We start from the raw sequence: 19,184 nt of genomic DNA, 5'->3' as shown, positions 1-19,184 counted from the left end.
CCTCTGTGGACGCGGCTGAGCTGTGAGCCCAGCGGCCCCCTTCCTGCCTTGAGCCCCCGTGGCAGGTCCCCTGCCCCATCTCCCCTCTGGGCGCCACCCTCGTGGCCCTCCGTGGGCGAGCCCTGGACCTGCAGGCTGGTGTGACTGTCCGGCCACACGTGTGCATAAAAGCAAAACTGTCTGCATGTCTGTGTGCGCGTGTGTACACATGTGAGCACGCATCTGTGTGCATACAAGTGTCTCCAAACATACATGTCTGTGTGTATACATGTGTGCATGCATATGTGCATGTGCCTCTGTGTATTCATGGATGTGCTTCTAGGTACACATCTCTGTACACGCATGTGAATGTGCATGTAAGTGTATGAGCATGCACGCCTGTACATACAGGTTTGCATATCTCTCAGCACACACGTGTCCATGTGTATGCACATGGACGAGTGTATCAGTGTGTATGCACAGGTGTGCATGTGTGTCCATGCATTCACATGCGCCAATGTGTACAGTACATGCATGTGTCTGCATGTACCTGTGTGCATATGCATGAGTACACAAGAGTGCATGTGCAAATGAGCATATATGTGAGTGTACACCTGAGTGCATGTGTGCATATGTGTGTGTGTGTACACATGCATGGGCATGAGTGTGACAAACTCTCCTCTCCCGTAGGCACATGTGCCAGGGGGCTCTGTCAGCACCTGGTCCCTCCTGTGGCCTTCTGGTGGCACCTGCTTACCCTGACCGGGGTCTAGTGACCTCGCTTCCTGGGGTTCAGGCCAGCCGACCTTCGCCATTTTTGCCATCCTGTGGAATCACATTTTTTTTTTTTCTTTTTGGGTCACACCTGGCGATGCACAGGGATTACTCCTGGCTCTGCACTCAGGAACCACCCCCGGCGGTGCTCAGGGGACCCTATGGGATGCTGGGAATTGAACCCGGGTCGGCCGCGTGCAAGGCAAACGCCCTACCCACTGTGCTATTGCTCCAGCCCCCAAGGAATCACATCGTTTTGGGGTGTGTGGAGCTGGCCCGGCGGGACTCAGAGGGTTTATGGGGTTGACCTGGGTCAGCCGTGTGCAAGGCCAGCGCCCTCCTTGCTGTGCTACTGCTCTGGCCCAGGGTATCAGGATCCCTTTTTGGGCCACACCCAGCTCTGCGGGACTCCAGGGCCATTTAGCAGGTTCTGGCAGGAGAGACCTGCCGGGCACGGGGCACTGGGCCGGGGGGGGCTGCAGCGCCTCAGCCCAGCGCTGCCGGGTGTCCCCTTCTTGCTGCCTCTGGGCTGTGTGTATGGGCAGGACTGGCCACCTGTCCTCCTTTGACACCTTTGGGCAGCCTGACATGGGTGCTGGGTAGCGTGGGCCCTGGGCGGTGAGGGCACTGACGGTGTGGGCTGGGCGGTCTGGCGTGGGCAGGCTGGCCCATCTCTCCCGAGAGCCGCCGGGCTGACAGAGGCGGCCGTGAGGAGCCGGGGAGCCGGATGGTGGCTGGAGTCCAGAGTCCTCCTTCGCTCCTGTCCAGGGGCTGTGCCGTGAGCACTCCTGATCTCACAGAAGTGAGCTCGGTTCCAGTAAATCACGTTTCTCTTTCCAGCCGTGGCGGCTTGGGCTGGGCGCGGGCGGAGAGCTGAGTGATTAGCGCCGCAGACCCCGCCTGGGCCTGGGAGCCGATGGCTTCGTTAGTGTCGCAAGAGGTCGAAGGAGCAGAGGGCACCCGAGGCCTTTGTCCTGACCCCCGCTGCCTGCCAGGGCCCGGGAGGAAGCGTGGAGCTCTCCGCTGGGCCCCGCTCCCGGCCTGCAGGACAGCCCTGGGCCTCAGTGTCGGGCCAGGGCGCGTCGGGGTGGGACCTGTGTCCCTCCCTGCACCTGGGACGCGGGTGCTCCAAAGGCAGAGTCTTCAGCCCCTGCGTAGGGTCTTTATCAAAGGGGGCAGACGCGGGTCCAAGGACGGGAACCATGGCCACAGGAGGGGTGTGGCGTGACGGGCTGGAAGGGGGCGTCCCTGGGCAGAAGGACAGTAGGTGGGAGGCACAGGTCAGCAGGGCGGGCAGGGGCTCGTGTGGGCAGGGCTGCGGAGGGCCGGGTCTGTCCCCGCTCCTGTCCCTCCCCCTCCCCCCGGGGATAGGACACGGCTCGGTGCCCCCAGAGCAGACTCCGACGCCCGCTGCCCCCCGTCCAGGGCGCCTGCCCACGCGCGTCTCGGGGCCGGTGCTCGTTTCCCTGAGTCCGAGTTGTGCCTAGTGGCCGCCCCACCTGCGGTGCAGAGGGTCCGAGGGCCGGCAGCGGCTGGGGGGGGACAGGAGTCTTGGTGGCGCGACCGGCTGCTCTAGGAGCTCCCGGAGCTCTGGAAATGCTCCCCGGTCCCGCAGACACACGGCGCGGCGAGCACATCCCGGAGCACTCACTGCCGCCGCCGCACGATTCGGCTGTGCAGAACCTGACTTCCCGGTGCTGAGCTCCGGGCGGGCGGCCGGGCAGTGCTGACTCTCAGTGCTCGGCCGCGGAGGAGCCTTCCGTGTCCCTGTGGAGGGGCCCCGTGTGCTTTCACCTGGGCGGGGGGTGACTTCTGTGTGTACATTTTTGCACCGGGGGGTCTGTAACATGTATTTCGGCATCTCACCTCACGCTCCTCGGCCTCGAGAAGGGCCCTGAAGCCGGCGGGACTGTTCCCGCCCTCGGGGGCCAGCCGGGCCGGGCCGGGGCGTCCCCCTCTTGGCTCCAGACTCCCCCCTCAGCTGCTCCGGGTCGGCCTGTGTCTCCCCCCACTCCGGAAAGGCACAGCAGCATCTTCTGGGCCCTCCCAGAACCACAGCTCAGGGGGGGCCGCTGGGGGTCTGGGGGGAGGGGACCCCCATGCAGCCCCAGGCCCTGTGGGCACTGTACCCGGAGTGCGCGGGGACCGAGCCTGGGCTCACTCGTGGGCCCCCCCGTGGCACCCCGCAGACCCCACGGCCCAACTGTGACCCCCCGGCTCCTGCCTTGACCTCTGTCCCCAGACCCATCACCCCGGGGTCTCCTGCGGGCACCCCGGCCCGCCCCGGGACCCCTGGCGCTCGGGAGCGGCTCGGGGCGGCCCTGGGACACGCGGAGACCCGGACCCGGACCCGGACCCGCCGCCGCCTCGGCAGAAAAGTGATTTCTCGGAAAAGCGAGCGCTTCAGAGAAGGCGGGCCGGGCGGGCCGCGCCCATTGGCCGGCCCCGACCTCCGCGCCACACCCATTGGGCCTCGCGGCCGTCGCTCGGCGCGCGGGACACGCCCCCTGCTTTAAAAGGCGCGCGCTGGGCAGCGCCGCATCGCTGGGCGCGGCGCGCGCGGGACCCCGCAGCTGGCACGGCAGGTAGGGCCGGGCGGGGAGCCCCGGGGTAACCCACTTTTCTCTCTCCTACCCACAGTCTCACCCCAGCCCAGAGTCCCAGCCGCGGGGAGACCAAGACGGGCCATTTCTGAAAAAACTCACTTTTCCTGAAATGTGGTTTGCAGGGGAACCTTGGAAGGCTGCAGAGAATGGGGGTGTGGGGGGTCCCGGGACCCCTGGATGCAGGCACGGGGCGGGAGCGGGTCAGAGGCCCGGACTGACGGCAATTCCGGATCTGCTTCGCGACAGCTCAGATTTCTGGGTGCTGTGGGTCCCTGTCTTCAGTGCCCTGGCGCAGGCAGCAAAGTGTGAACAGGGCGAGACCCTCCCGCCAGCCCCCCTCTGTGCCGCCGTGCAGGGGCCCGGGTCAGACTCTTCCTCCTCGCCCGGACCACCTGGCTCGGAGTGGGGCTCAGCCTGTGGGGTGCGAGGGCTCTGGGGGGTCCAGGAAACACTTCAAGGTTCTTGATTCTTTGGGGATGGAGGTTTGGGGGCACCAGAGCAGAGACCCTGAGCGGGGGCTGGGGAGTCCAGGAGCCCGGCTGGGGGCCCTGGGCAGCTTCTCAGCTCCTCCATGTGGGTTTCCAGGGGAGCAGGTCAGCTTGGGAAGGGAAGTCGAACCCCTTGCTCACAACCCACACGGGCTGCGCCGCGGGGTCCTGGGCCAGAGGGACCCTCTTCGGGGGTGAATCCTGTGGAGCCCTGGGTCCGGCCCCCCACCCCAGGGTCCCACGTGCCTTGGCTACCCCCCCTCCCCCCAATCCCCACAGGAGCCAGGGTTTTGCTTTCCCTTTCAGGAAGTCCTGGAGTCCCGCCAGTTTATGGCCCAGGGTGCAGAGGGAGGGCGGGGGCCGCTCTTGGGCGTGAGACCCCCTCAGCCTGCCTGTGCCCCTCGCTGGGAAGATCAGGAGGCTGCAGCCCAATAACCCCTTTTCAGAGCCACCTGTGCCGCCGTGCCGCTGCCCCGTCCCTGCGCCCGGCTCTCCTTCCCGATGGAGGTGGACGGGCTGTTTCATTAGTTCATCCATTTATCTTAGTTCTGTTTGGGGGGGGGTCACACCTGCTGGTGTGCTGGGGTCACTCCCGCAGGCTCGGGGACCGTATGGGGCGCTGGGGAGGGGCCTGGTCGGCGCTGTGCAAGGCAAGTGCCGTCCCTGCTGTGCCCTCCCCACTCGGCCCTTCCTTAAAGCTCCTTTTCATGTTTTCCTGAATGGTTGGTTGGGTTGGGGCCACACCTGGTGGTGCTCGGGGGGGCCCGCAGGTTACTGGGGCTCAAACCTGGGTCAGCTGCATGAAGGCAGATGTCTTTCCCCGGCCTTATCCCCAGCCCAGAGGGACTGTTTTAGAGCTTGGGGAAGGGGGAAGCTTCCTGGGCCCTGGCAGAGGAGGGAGCCTGGGAGAGAGGCCCCCCGGCCCCGGGTCTCTTGAGAGAGTGAGGGAGGACGCGACTCTGGCGTGGCCTTCTTGGGGACACGGTGCCTTGTCACCACTGATTGTCTTAAGGATTGTTTGTCCGAAGGGGCCGCACTTTCATCATCATAAAGTGCCTGGTTGTTTCTTTGGGGTGGGCGTCTGTCCAGCTGCTGGGTGGACATCCGGCCTGCTCTTGTAAACGGCTGGGGTGGACACGCCCGTGGCCCCCTCCCAACTCCGGCTCCAGGAAGGTTCCCACTGTCCTGCCCGCGGCCCTGGGCACCTGGCGGGCTCCTGGCTGGGCACGGTGCGCAGTGCTCACACTTGCCTCTCACTGTGGCATCAGGAGCTGCTGAGCAAGGGGCTGGGAGCAGTAGAGCCGGGACCGGGGACCCCGCTCCGCCTCCCCCCGACTCCTGTGTGTGCGGGGCAGCCCGGAGCACCCCATTTGTGACGAGGTCAGGGGGCAGCGGGGCGGGGTCTCGGACTCACCTGTCTGCCGTCTGCTGTCTGCGCCGGTGGCCTCGATCTGGCCGGCCGAGGCCTGGGGGTCCCAGGCTGGGGGCAGCCCTGTTTCACCCCGCTTTGCCGTCGGCAGTCCTCGCCGGAGGAGCTGGCCTGCCCGAGAATGTGTGACCGCAGCGGGGGCCGGCGGCTGCGGCAGTGGCTCGTGGAGCAGATCGACAGCGGCGCCTACCCCGGGCTGGTGTGGGAGAGCGACGAGAAGAGCATGTTCCGGATCCCCTGGAAGCACGCGGGCAAGCAGGACTACAACCAGGAGGTGGACGCGTCCATCTTCAAGGTCAGCTGCCCCATCCACCGCACGGGCGAGTGTGAGGATGAGTGTGACAGCGTGTGTGAAAGTGTGTGAGTGTGAGAGTGTTGAGTGTGTGTGAGTGTGAATGTGAGAGTGAGTGTGAGAGCGTGTGTAAGAGTGTGTGTGAGGGGGCCGGAGCGATAGTACAGCGGGTAGGGCGTTTGCCTTGCACGCAGCCGACCCGGGTTCGATCCCCGGCATCCCATATGGTCCCCTGAGCACTGCCAGGAGTAATTCCTGAGTGCAGAGCCAGGAGTAACCCCTGAGCATCGCTGGGTGTGACACAAAAAGCAAAAAAAAAAAAGTGTGTGAGTGTGAGAGTGTGTGTGAGTGTGTGAGTGTGAGTGTGTGTGAGTGTGAGAGTGTGTGTGAGTGTGAGAGTGTGAGTGTGAGAGAGTGTGAATGTGAATGTGAGAGAGTGTGAGTGTGAGAGTGTGAGTTTGAGAGAGTGTGAGTGTGAATGTGAGAGGGTGTGTGAGAGTGAGAGTGTGAGTGTGAGAGTGAGTGTGAGAGAGTGTGAGTGTGAATGTGAGTGTGAGTGTGTGAGTGTGAGTGTGTGAGAGTGTGAGTGTGAATGTGAGAGTGAGTGTGTGAGTGTGAGTGTGTGAGTGTGAGTGAGTGTGAGAGAGTGTGACTGTGAGAGTGTGACTGTGTGAGAGTGAGAGTGTGAGTGTGAGAGAGTGTGAGTGTGAATGTGAGAGTGAGTGTGTGTGAGTGTGAGTGTATGTGAGTGTGAGTGTGAGAGTGTGAGTGTGAGAGAGTGTGACTGTGTGTGAGAGTGTGACTGTGTGAGAGTGAGAGCGTGTGTGCACGCAGGTGTGTGTGAGTGTGTACCTGTGAGTGTTCGAGTGTGCGTGAGTGTGGGTGTGCCCCTTGGCCCACAGGGCAGGAGGCTGAGTGTGTGAGTGTGGCAGGGAGTGGGCATGGCCTGGGTCAGTCAGTGGCGGGCCCTGGTGCCCGTGTGGGCCTCTGTGAGCCAGTGGGGCTGGTGAGGGCTGGTCACCTGTTCCTGTGTGGCCCCTGGCCAGTGTGTGTGTCCACAGTCCCACAGTCCCCCCTGCGCTTCTTGCTGGCCTCCAGCCCCGGAGCCCTTCTCCTGGGCCCGAGGTGTCCAGGGCGCCCTCAGCCTCGCCGTGGTGTCCCGTGCCCTTGCGATGCTCAGGGCCACTCCTGGGGGGCTCGGGGGAGCCTGTGAGGTGCTGGGGCTGGAGCCAGGGGCTGCGTCCCAGGCAAACGTCCTCACGCCGTCGCCCTGGCGGGGTCCTCACGAGCGGCCCCCAGTGTGGTGGCGGGTGGGCGCCCGGGCAGGGCCGTGCTGTGGTCCCGGGGGAGGGAGCTGGGCCCCAGATTTGGGCTTCTTGTGCAACACCCCACAGAGCCGTTTCGACAGCCCAGGGAAGCGGCAGATTCCCACGTTTCCGTCGTTACGCAGCCGCTGGTGTGGCAATCGCCGCTACAATCTCAGCAGGGGCACGGGGCCCCGAGCTGAGGGTCCCTCGGCCTTGCGACATGTCTGCACCCCCGCCCCCCACCCCCGCTCTGCCTCGGGGGCCCCGGCTCCCGCAGCCGGCCAGCCTGCCGGGGCCGCAGGGCGTGAGGAAAGGCCCCAGAGGGGCTCCTGCACGGACAGTGAGAAGCGGCAGCCCGAGTCCCCCCATGGGGCCCTGAGGCCTGTGCGGTGTAGACGGGCCCTCCTGTTTCATGCCCCCAGCGGGGGTGCTGCCAGAGCGTGGGTGGGCTTGGTTTGGTGAGGCGTTTTGCTGTCTCTTCCTGGCTGGCCTCAGGAGCTTGAGGTGTGGGTCCGGGTACCCATGGGGGCGTCGCACGAGGCCCCAGTGTTCCTGGCACACAGGACAGTGCTCGTGTAGGGCCGGCATGGGCAAGACTGGGTGTCACTGCTGGGGCCCGTCCCTCAGAGGCAGCTCAAAGGGGTTCTGTGGCCTCCCCAGGCCCCTCTGAGCTGCCGGCCAGGGAGGGTCCAGCTGCTGCCCCTCAGCCCCAGGCCCCGCTTCCTAGAAGATGGGGGCGTCCGTCTCCCCTCCAGGGCTCGAGTGCAGCCCGAGCCACTTCTGGTGGCCGCCAGGGGAGAGTGTGTTTGCACGTGTGAGTTCACACACGTGTGTTCACCCATGTGTAGGCATGTATGTATCACATGTGAGTATGTGCGTATGGATGTATGCACATCTGGTGTGTGTGTGTGTGTGTGTGTGTGTGTGTGCGCGCGCGCGCGCTCCCAGTACCACAAGGCAGAGGCCAAGGATGGTTCTAGAAGTCCAGCCCCGCCTGGCTAGGGCCGTGGGGTGGGGGTGGGGGAGGCACAAGGAGGGGAGTGATGCCTTTGCCCCTCTAAGCCCTGAGAGCAGGTTGGGCATGATGGCTGGCCTGGGCCTGTCCTGGCAGATGCCCCCCGACACTCTCTCGGACCCACTGCCAGGGCCGGGCCTCGTGCGGAGACTGTTCTAGTTTCTGTCTCCAGAGTCTGCCAGCTGCTCCCTACATCCACAGATATTGGGGTGCAGGGCTGGGGCCCGCATTTCTACCTGCTTCCAGGCCCGGGTGCTTGGGGGTGCCGGGGGCCCTGGGGGGGCGGCAGGGCCACAGGCCTAACCAGGCCCCTCCTAACGGGCGCCGGGGGGGAGCCCAGAGTCCAGCTCAGGATCTCACAGGGGGTCGAGAGCTGTAAGATCCCTCTCAGAGGAAAACTGTTTCGTCTCTTTTTAAACAACACCCGGGCGGGCTGGGTGGGTCGCGGAGGGGAATAAAGGGCCGAGTGCGAAACCAGAGTGTGGACACTCAGCCCTGCCGGGTCCCCTCGCTGGCTAGTTTAGCTCCGTCTTGGTCTGAAAAGCAACAAATTGTTCTTTGTTTTGAACATTCTAGTGAAACCAAGTGCGACTTCCTCTTTGCCACACTCGACCTCAGGCTCTTCCTGGCTCTCTGGCCAGGGGATTTGCCAAGAGGCAGCTTCAGCCTGTCTGCGCGTGTGTGTATGTGTGTGTGTGTGTGTCTACATGTGTGTATATGTGCATGTCGCATGTGTGTATCTGCATGTGTGTATGAGTATGTATGTCTGTATGTGTGTGTGAGCATGTGTATTTGCGTGTGTGTACATGTGAGTGTGAGAGTGCATGTGTGTGTACGTGAGTACGTGTGTGCATATCTGTGTGAGCATGCTGGTGTGTCTGTGTGTGTATCTATGCATGCATCTGTGCATCTGTGTCTGTGTGTGCATGTATGAGCACGTGTGTCTGGCACCCCCTTGGCCCCAGCTGTGGAGAATGTGGCCTCAGGCCTGGGGGCTTAGCCGTTGTGTGCATGTGGGCAGCTGCGAGCCTGTGAGGGGAGAGTGGTCGGGCCCCGGGGGCCACTCACGGGCCTCGTCCCTCCTCAGGCCTGGGCAGTCTTCAAAGGGAAGTTCAAGGAGGGGGACAAGGCCGAGCCGGCCACCTGGAAGACGCGGCTGCGCTGTGCCCTGAACAAGAGCCCGGACTTCGAGGAGGTGACCGACCGCTCCCAGCTGGACATCTCGGAGCCCTACAAGGTGTACCGCATTGTGCCCGAGGACGAGCAGAAATGTGAGTGTCCCGGCTCTGCCGGGCTCTCCTGGGAGGGCTGCCCGAGGGCGGGGCTACACGGAGGCTCCTGTCTTGGCTGGGGTTCGGGGACAGCCCCCGGGATGGAGGCCGGTGAGCAGGCCTGCCCCGCCCGGCCTGGCCTCGGTCACCCGGTGACAGCTCCCAGCCTAACCGCTGCGGCCCTGGGCTCTGGCGAGTGTCACCGTCACGACAGGGACCCTCTGCGAGGCCGTGGCGGGGGCCGGGCGGCCCCCAGGGCCACCCTACTCCGGGGCCCTCTTGCCCCATTTGTGACTGGCCTGTCTGCACACTCGAGCCCGCGGCCGCACCCAGTGCTGGCCAGCAGGGTTGCCCGGTCACTGCCAGCCAGGCGCAGGGCAGCTGGGCGAGGCAGGACGTGGGCTCCGGCCTCTTCTCCCCGCGGTGGTGAGTTCCCACGGCCACACAGCGGGCTGTGATTCGGCAGAAGGAAGCGTCTCTCCCCTCCCCGGGGACTGAGCCCCCGGGACAGGTGATGGCTCGGTTTGCATCCCCTGCGGGGCAGCGGCGCCCGGCATTTGCATAATGTCTAAATGCACCCTCTGGGCCTCAGGGGTTTCCGAGCTGCAGGGCGGGGGCACTGCCCGGGAGTTCCAGAGCCCAGCGCTGGGCCCGGTGCCGTGGTCTAGGGGTGCGGGGCGGGGGGCATGGGCCAACCCAACATGCCCTGTACTGAGCGAGGGAGGCCTGGGCGGGGCTGCAGAGGGGCAGGTGGGCAGAGAGTCCGTGAGTCCCTGTTGCTCCGGGCTTGGCCTGCCCCCTGCCCCCTGCCCGCCTGCCTGCCTTCTCTTTTTCTTTCTCCTTTTCTCTCTTTTATTCCTTCTTTCTTTTCTCTCTCTCTCTCTCTCTCTCTCTCTCTCTCTCTCTCTCTCTCTCTCTCTCTCTCTCTCTCTCTCTCTCTCTCTCTCTCCCTCCTCCCTCCCTCCCTGCCTTCCTTCCCAGTGCTGCTCAGAACTTTCTCCCGGCTCTGCTGGGCCCCTCTGGGCTGCGTCTTACCCACTCTGGGGTCCCTGAGGACTTTCTGGCTGGGAGGGGCCCGGGCGTGCCTGAGTGTGGGTTGCGCCCACCCCGGAAAGGCCAAGGAGCGATTTCCTGCCGGTGGGCTTTGACAAAGGAGACCCCTCTGCAGGCACCTGCGGCCGGGGCTCGCGTGGCCTGTCCTGCAGCCTGGCCCGGCTGCTTCCACCCTGGGCAGACGGGGGCCCGCGTGCCGCCCACTTCTCTCTTTGCCCGCACGGTCAGATGACTCAGGCGCTGGGGAGAAGCGGCCAGGCCTGTTCCCAGACACCCCGACACCCCAGTTTCCTGCACTCAGCACTAAAACGACCCCTGGTGACTGCACAGCCGCGCCTGTCTCTGCTTCCCCACAGGCAAAGCAGCCCCGGGAGCCCCCGGCGGTGCGGGCGAGGCCCTGGAGAGGGGCTGCGAGGAGCTGGCCAAGGAGGTGAGGCCCCCGCTGGGCGCGCCGCCTCCCCTCCCCCGCCCAGGCCGTCCTGGGGTGGGAGACCACCCCCAGGGGCTCTGGGGGGAAGCTGTGAGCCTGCGGGCAGCCATGGAGGGGAGACCCTGGCTCCGTGGAGGTGGGCCCGGCTGACCTGTCTCCTGGACGTAAGGGTCAGTGATCGCCCAGGACCCCATGTGACCAGCTCTCTCCTCTCTCCCTCGCCCAGCCTTGTGTGGACGATTACCTGGGCACCCTCAAGCGGAGCCCCTCCCCGCCAGTGGCCTGCCGGGGTCAGCCGCTCCCGGACTGGTGGTCACAGCAGCCGACCGCAGGTGAGGGGCCTGGGGAGCCCGTGACCCCTGGGGTCTGCAGCTTCGACCAGCAGGGACAGCCATGAGCCACAGCTGCCCAGAGCTGGGGGTGCTGGGCAGAACTCACGGGACGTGGAGCCCTGCAGAGTGGACCTGCGGGGCCGGATGGGGCCGGGGCACCCTCACTCTTTCGTGTCTTGCTTTGAGCCACAGCTGGCGGTGCTCAGGGCTGACTCCTGCTCCTGTGCTCAGGGTCACTCCTGACCACGCTCAGGGGCCCTTGGGGGCATGGGGATGGAACCCAGGTGAGCAGTGTGCCAGGCAGATGCCTTCACCCCGTCCTGGCTCTACCAGCCCCCCAGGCCTCCTCCCCCACCCGAGGCCCAGGGCCCTGCGTGGGCCCCGAGTCACGAGTTGGCCCTTCCCGCAGGCCTGCCGCTGGTGCCCGGGTACGCAGCCTATGAAGGACAGCATCCAGGTAAGGGCTGGGCTGGCAGGCGGGGGGCTTTCCGGGCCCGCAGACAGGGGCGCCGGGTGTCAGAGCTGGGCCCGACTCCTCCTCTGTGACGGCCTATTGGAGCCTCACCTCAGACGACCCCCACGGAGAGGCGAGAGCAGGGCAGGCCATGCACCCACAGGGGGCCCAAACCCGGCGGGCCGTGGTTGCCCTGTGGGTATCCCTGGGGCTGCTGTCCCTTGTTCACCCCGCACCCGAGTTTCGGCTGTGACAAGGGGGGTGATGGTGACAGTGGCGATGGCAGGGTGACGGTGTGATGGAGGTGACGGTGGGTGTGATGGAGGTGACGGTGTGATGGAGGTGATGGTGTGACGGTGTGATGGAGGTGACAGTGTGATGGAGGTGACGATGGGTGTGATGGAGGTGACGGTGTGATGGAGGTGACGGTGTGACGGTGTGATGGAGGTGACAGTGTGATGGAGGTGACGCTGTGATGGAGGTGACAGTGTGATGGAGGTGACGGTGTGATGGAGGTGATGCTGTGATGGTGGTGACGGTGTGATGGAGGTGACAGTGTGATGGTGGTGACGGTATGATGGAGGTGACAGTGTGATGGAGGTGACAGTGTGATGGAGGTGACAGTGTGATGGTGGTGACGGTGTGATGGTGGTGACGGTGTGATGGAGGTGACGGTGTGATGGAGGTGACGGTGTGATGGAGGTGACGGTGTGATGGAGGTGACGGTGTGATGGAGGTGACGCTGTGATGGAGGTGACGGTGTGATGGTGGTGACGCTGTGATGGAGGTGACGGTGTGATGGTGGTGATGCTGTGATGGAGGTGACGGTGTGATGGAGGTGACGGTGTGATGGAGGTGACGCTGTGATGGAGGTGACGGTGTGATGGAGGTGACGGTGTGATGGAGGTGACGCTGTGATGGAGGTGACGGTGTGATGGAGGTGATGCTGTGATGGTGGTGACAGTGTGATGGAGGTGACGGTGTGATGGAGGTGACGCTGTGATGGAGGTGACGGTGTGATGGAGGTGATGCTGTGATGGTGGTGACAGTGTGATGGAGGTGACGGTGTGATGGTGGTGACGGTGTGATGGAGGTGACAGTGTGATGGTGGTGACGGTGTGATGGAGGTGACGGTGTGATGGTGGTGACGGTGTGATGGTGGTGACGGTGTGATGGAGGTGACGGTGTGACGGTGTGATGGAGGTGACAGTGTGATGGAGGTGACGGTGTGATGGTGGTGATGCTGTGATGGAAGTGACAGTGTGATGGAGGTGACGGTGTGATGGAGGTGACGGTGTGACGGTGGTGACGCTGTGATGGAGGTGACGGTGTGATGGTGGTGATGCTGTGATGGAGGTGACAGTGTGATGGAGGTGACGGTGTGATGGAGGTGACGGTGTGACGGTGGTGACGCTATGATGGAGGTGACGGTGAGATGGAGGTGAGGGTGTGATGGAGGTGACGGTGTGATGGAGGTGGTGGGGGTGGTGAGGAGGTAGAGGGGGGCACTGGGCAGAGGAGGCCTCTGGGCCATGCTGTGTTTCTGAGGTCACATGCTGGGCCCTGCCATGGCCCCTGAGTTTATCCTCCTGTGAGCTGCTGGTCAGCCGGGGGCGTTAGGGCTGGGGTGGGGACCCTGGGGGAGGGCCGTGTGAGCAGGGTGTGGGTGCTGGAGTCAGGCTGGCCCTCGGGCAGGCGACTGGCCCAGCTCTGGCGCTGTGGCCAAGGGTTGGCAGCTCTGCCAAGACCACCCAGCTAGGAAGGGGGATGCCACGTTTGGGGACCCCTCACCCGTGCCTCCGTGCCCCAGATGTTGGGGTCGTGAGAAGGCCCCTTGGCCTGGTCCTTGCTGGTGCTGGGCCTGCTGGGGAGACCCGGGGCGGCGGGGGAGCAGCCAGCGGCTGGCCACGTTGTGGGCCCCGGGCAGCTCCGTGGCTGCCCCCAGCAGCTCCTCCCATCTGTCAGCTCCCAGTGCCCACGGCGATGTCGGGTTCACTTTCTCCATGCAGGGGTGAAGCCAGGATGTGTGAGTGGGTGGGAGGCGCCTGGCCCGCTGACCGCAAGTGCTGGACTCCAGTGCCGCCAATTGTCCTGGTTTGGGACCATGCCCAGCGGTGCCCCAGGGCTGGTTCTGCCCCAGGAGCCGGGATGGCCGTGGTGGTGCCGGGGGCGCTGAGGCCTCCTGCCCCTCTGGCCCGGTGGCCCGCTGTCCCAGAGAGGCCGGAGGTCTGGGTGCTCGTGTGGCCTGCTCAGACACTGGCGTGTCCGGCACCGGCCCGCCCGGCGGACCCGAGAGTGCTCGGTCTGCACCTGACACACGGGGGGAGGGGGCCTCCGCCGCTGTGGGATCTGGTGACTGGAAACTGCTGACCCGTGGGCCCCTGCCTCAGTTTCTCTGCTGAGAAACGGCTGTGGGCAGTGATGGGCCTTTCATCCCCAGGCCATGCTCACTCCCGCCCTGGGCAGCCTGAGAGCATCTCGCCCTCCTGTCCTGTCCATTCCCCCTGCCCCTGGGCTCAGGGGTCTGCCGTAACAGCTGGCGCTGTCGGGCCGCCGGGCTGCCCCCGTTTGTTCTCTCGGTTTATATATTCTGTTTGCTCTTGGCCCACACCCGGTGGTGCTCTGGGCTTGCTCCGGGCTCTGTGCTCAGGAGTCACTCCTGGCAGGGGTCAGGGGACGTCTGTGGTGCCAGGATCAAAGCTAGGGTGGCCCTGGGCAGGGCCGGCGCCATGCCCACTGCACCCTGCCCTGTGGCACAGCCAGCAGGAACACGAGCGCCCGGCGGGGCGAGCAGGTCCCCGTGTCTGTCTCCCTGCGGCCCCACAGGGCTGTGCTCGCGGAAGGGGGCGGGAGGCAGGGGGGCCTGGGAGCCGCTTCTCCTCTGGGTTCTCCCCTCCCATCTGCGGTCACCCCTCAGCACGTCCAGCCTGGCTGAGTCCCTGCCACCCTGCGGCCCTGGGGTCCCTATCCCCCCACTGCCCGTGCCCCCGGGGACCCCAGCGCGGGCCCTCTGCAGGGTCCATTCACACGGCAGTGGGCGCAGGCACAGATACGGCACAGGGACAGTGGCCGTGGGGCTGGGAACGTCCTCATGTGGAGCAAAGTTCAGAGCTAAGCCGGCGCAGGAAGTGGATTGTGTCGAGTCATCAGATGTCCCTGGCATGCCCACGGGGGCAGGGGCGGGCAGGGGTGGGAGCCGGGGTGCCAGCAGCTGGCACTATAGCCCACAGGTGGGAGACCCTCAGGGGCCTCAGTTTCCCCAAATGTCAGATAAGGGAGCTGGGCTGGAGCCCGCCTGCTCCGAATATCGGTTAGCGACAATGTGTAGAGCGAAGCTGGAGGGTCTGAGCTGACCCCACAAGGCTTTCAGGCTTTAGTCTCGGTCATACAGTGACCACACACCCATCCCTTCACCAGTGCACATGTTCCACCACCAAGAACCCCAGGATGCCCCCATCCCACCCCCCACCCTGCCTGTGTGGCAGATGATTTTCACTTTACCCTCTCTTTATTTTGATTACATTCAATGTTTTGACAGAAAACCCACTACTATTATTTGGAATTTTCCCCAGTGATCAGACCTGCGGAAAAGGCATCATTTGATAATTTGTTTTCTATTACTGATAATGAAGAGCATATGATTTTGGATTTCTGGTATTTTAGTAATTAAGTCCGGAGTGATTTCTGCCAGAAGCCGCTGGTTCTGAAATTGGTCTGTGTGCCTCTGGGATCAGGAGCGGAGGAGCCATTCTCGGATGGCCGCTCAGGGTCTCATCTGGCGCCGGTACCACACCCCCCCCCCCGAGATTTCCCCACACGCCCCGTCACTGCAAACTCGTACCTCCATCCACTGGGCTCTGAAAGGCGGCCGTGCAACCTCTCTTGATATACAAAGTGAGCAATGGAAATGATCTAGCGTCTGCCCCTAGAAGGCAGGCTTGAATGGTGGTGTTGAATATCCAAGCAAAATAAAATGCTCAGAACCACAGAGAGCCCCAGAGGCACACGAGCCAATTTCGGAACTCAGCAGCTGCTTGCAGAAATGCCTCTAGACTGTCAACTAAGTTTCGGCCCTGTGCAGCCCCGGGAGGTCTCAGGGTCTGTGGAGGGAGGCTCCAGGGCAGCCTGGTCGGGGCCCAAACAACCAGCTCCCTGCAATTGTCAGCCACACACCCGCCCCGAGGCCAAAATGCAGGTTCCTTTGGGACTTTCCGAGTCTGGCAGGGCCCAAGTTCCCCGGCTCCGAGACCCCACACTATGGTCCTGGGGTGACAAAGCACCGCCTTTGCCATCACTGTTTAGACCTGGGCACCGGCCAGGCTGCTCACTGGCCTCTGCTAGTCTCTAGATTCCATTTTAAACGTCACTGTCACTGTCATCCCGTTGCTCATCGATTTGTTTGAACGGGCACCAGTAACGTCTCTCGATTGTGAGATTTATTTATTACTGTTTTTGGCATATCCAATATGCCACGGGTAGCTTACCAGGCTCTGCCGTGCGGGCTTGATACTCTCGGTAGCTTGCTGGGCTCTCTGAGAGGGGCAGAGGAATTGAACATGGGTCGGCCTTTAAATGTCAGGTTTATTTTATTTTCATTAATTAGGTCACACCTGGCATTGTATAGGGGTTACTCCTGGCTCATGCATTCAGGAATTACTCCTGGCAGTGCTCAGGGGAACCTATGGGATGCTGGGAATCGAACCCGGGTTGGCCGCATGCAAGGCAAACAAATGCCCTATCCACTGTGCTATCGCTCCAGCCCCTGTCAGGTTTATTTTAAATGGAGACTGTCTCACCTGTGAGAATGACATGCGGTTTAAGTCGGAATCGGCCACCAAAGCAGAGTCCCGGAAAGCCGGGGCGAGGGGGAGACTCGGAGGCCGCGGGGCCCTGCCTGAGAAGGGGCTCAGGATGGGGTGTGGAGAGTGTGCTGGAACCCGGCCTCCCCTGTCACCACGTGCCCTGAATTGGGGCCTCTCAGACCTTTCTGGATGAAGGGCTTTGGGGGAGACTGTTCAGAGCCCTTTGGAGCCCTGAAGGTCTAAATTTGCCTGGGGTTGGGGGGGTTGGGTGGGTTACGGAGTCTTTGTTTCCATCAGTCTGGATTCAAACAGCATTTCCTTTCACCCGGAACTGTCAGCCTCTCCTGCCAATAAGGGAACCCTGCCCTGCTACACTGTAACACTACAGGGCTCTAGCCTGCCGTGCTACACTGTAACACTGCTGGGCTACAGCCTGCCCTGCTACACTGTAACACTGCAGGGCTACAGCCTGCCCTGCTACACTGTAACACTGCTGGGCTACAGCCTGCCCTGCTACACTGTAACACTGCTGGGCTACACCCTGCCCTGCTACACTGTAACACTGTCCAGATGGTTAGGGCCTCCTGCTGAGAGAGGGAGTTTGCTAAATGTCCTGCGTCCTGGGTCCCTCTGTGCCTTGTCGGTCTCTCAGCTGGAACCCTGAGTCCTTCCTCTGTCTGGGGGCTATTGGGTCCCTTGACTGTGTGTGTATCTATTTGTGTTTTCAACACACCATTTCCGAAGGGGACCATGAGCTTCTCTGAGTGTCCAAGAGGTCCTAGGCGCATGGTGGGAAAGAGAAGGGCCCTGGACCATGACTGGGATAGGAGACCCCCCCAGCCCCCTGACCACCCCCCGCCCGCCCCCCCACAGCCCCCTGACCGCCCTCCCCCCCTGCAGCCCCCTGACCGCCCTCCCCCCCCTGCAGCCCCCTGACCGCCCTCCCCCCCACAGCCCCCTGACCGCCCTCCCCCCCACAGCCCCCTGACCGCCCTCCCCCCTGCAGCCCCCTGACCGCCCTCTCCCTCCGCAGCCTTCTCGCAGATGGTCATCAGCTTCTTCTACGGGGGCAAGCTGGTGGGCCAGACCACCACCACCTGCCCCGAGGGGTGCCGCCTGTCCCTGGGCCAGCCGGGCCCGCTGGGCACCAGGCTGTACGGGCCGGAGGGCCTGGAGCTGGTGCGCTTCCCGCCGGCCGACAGCATCGCCAGTGAGCGGCAGCGGCAGGTGACCCGGAAGCTGTTCGGGCACCTGGAGCGGGGGGTGCTGCTGCACAGCGGCCGGCAGGGCGTGCTGGTGAAGCGCCAGTGCCAGGGCCGCGTCTTCTGCAGTGGCAACGCCGTGCCCTGGCGGGACCGTCCCAACAAGCTGGAGCGCGAGGAGGTGGTCAAGGTCTTCGACACCAGCCAGTTCTTCCGAGGTCTGTGCCCGCCCCCCGCCCCTGCCTGCCCCCCCCACTGCCCGCTCCTGCCCTCCCTGGCCTGCCCCTGCCCCTCTGTCCGCTCCTGAACGCCCGCTCGCCTGACCCCCTGCCCGCCCCTGACGCCCCGTGGCCCGCCTCTCCCGCCTGCTCCTGCCCCCCCCCAGGCCCCCTCCCGTCCCCCGTTTCAGGGTCCTGGGTCTCCCTAATGCCGCCCCCTGCTCTTCTTCCTGCATCCCCGAGTTTGTGCCTCGACTTCCCCACCTGCACTATGGGGGCGGGGGGAGGATGAAGGCTCGGAGTGTCCCGCAGTTCCGGGAGGCGGGGAGGCTGGGATGGAGCCTCTGGGCTGACCCTGGGAAGCCCGGGCTGGGAGTGCCCCCTGCCCTGAGCCCCACCCCCTCTGTGCCTGCAGACCTGCAGCTGTTCTACAGCAGCCAGAGCCGCCTGCCCGACAGCCGCGTGGTGCTGTGTTTCGGGGAGGAGTTCCCGGACGCCGCCCCGCTGCGCTCCAAGCTCATCCTCGTGCAGGTGAGGGCCGGGACCGAGGGCGCGCTCCAAGCCTGGGTCCTCGCGTTTGTCTATTTGGATTTTCTTCTGTCCCGAGGGGCGTGTGGTGCTGGGGGAGGGGGCGGGGCCCAGCATGGCCCGACTGGGCCAGTGCCCAGCTGCACCCAGCGCAGGGCTGTGTGGCTCTGGCCCCGCTGGCTCTGGAGCAGTCGGGCGGGACTGTCGCGGGCGCCCACCGAGCCGTGCCCGCTGACCGCTGGCCGCCGACTGCCCGCAGGTGGAGCAGCTGTGGGCGCAGCAGCTGCTGGAGGAGGCCCGGAAGAGCTGCGGGGCCGGGGGCCTGGTGCAGCCCGAGGAGCCGCCGGCCGACCAGGTCCTCCGGCTCTTCCCTGAGGTGTGCACGGCCCACCAGAGGCCCTTCTTCAGGGAGAACCAGCAGATCACCGTCTGAGGCTCGGGCCGGCCACTCCCGCTCCTCCCGGCGCTGTGGGGTGCTCCCGGCCCCACCGTCTGCCAGCGAGCGAGCGGGCGAGCGTGCGGGACTCCTGGGCTCGAGGGGGAGTGCCGGGCAGCTGCGGCCTTCGAGGGCGGCCGGGCCTGGCTGTGTCTTCCCTGCTGGCATCGGGGGACTCGGAGCGGGCCAGGAAGACGGGGCTGTGGCTACCCGGCGGCCGAGTGGGACCCTCTGTTGAATAAATGCTTCCCCCAGCTCGCGGCCTCCACTGGTGGTGCTTTGGTCTGTTGCGGCCGTATCCGTCACTCCCCCGAGGAGAATCAGGCTCCGTCAGCATGGGGGCGACTCAAGGGTCACCGCCTGCTGGGGGGAAACCAGGGTGGGGGGATCTGAGCCTCCGAAGGCGGAGCCTGCTTGGGGCTCGGGAGAGGAGGGGGAGGAGGCTGGCGTGGAGGCTGCAGCTAGAAGGCTCTGTAGGAGCCCCGACAGGTGGGCAGCCCGAGGGTGGCGTGTCTGTCCGTGGGACACGGCCACTCGACGGACAGCAGGGCCTGGTGGTCCTGGGGTG

At 64.4% G+C, this 19,184-nt stretch overlaps 1 protein-coding gene across 1 annotated transcript; it reads left to right on the top strand.

The window, feature by feature from the left end:
* Positions 1-3,308: 3,308 nt before the first annotated feature.
* Positions 3,309-18,880, top strand: IRF8 (interferon regulatory factor 8). Its single transcript, XM_004600825.2, has 9 exons — positions 3,309-3,338; positions 5,368-5,571; positions 8,978-9,161; positions 10,571-10,644; positions 10,871-10,976; positions 11,386-11,433; positions 17,266-17,652; positions 18,068-18,183; positions 18,440-18,880. The coding sequence occupies exons 2-9, from the start codon at positions 5,398-5,400 to the stop codon at positions 18,611-18,613; spliced, it is 1,263 nt and encodes a 420-aa protein (XP_004600882.1). The 5' UTR covers positions 3,309-3,338; positions 5,368-5,397; the 3' UTR covers positions 18,614-18,880.
* Positions 18,881-19,184: the final 304 nt, after the last annotated feature.

The sequence above is a fragment of the Sorex araneus genome, chromosome 8, assembly GCF_027595985.1.
Source record: "Sorex araneus isolate mSorAra2 chromosome 8, mSorAra2.pri, whole genome shotgun sequence".
Classification (NCBI taxonomy): Eukaryota; Metazoa; Chordata; class Mammalia; order Eulipotyphla; family Soricidae; genus Sorex; species Sorex araneus.
This window is presented reverse-complemented; position numbering and strand designations above follow the sequence as displayed.

Coding starts and splice junctions, on each gene's coding strand:
- IRF8 (XM_004600825.2), top strand. CDS start 5,398: ATGTGTGACCGCAGCGGGGGCCGGCGGCTGCGGCAGTGGCTCGTGGAG. Junction 10,645..10,870: donor GCGAGGAGCTGGCCAAGGAG/GTGAGGCCCCCG, acceptor TCCCTCGCCCAG/CCTTGTGTGGACGATTACCT. Junction 11,434..17,265: donor CTATGAAGGACAGCATCCAG/GTAAGGGCTGGG, acceptor CTCCCTCCGCAG/CCTTCTCGCAGATGGTCATC.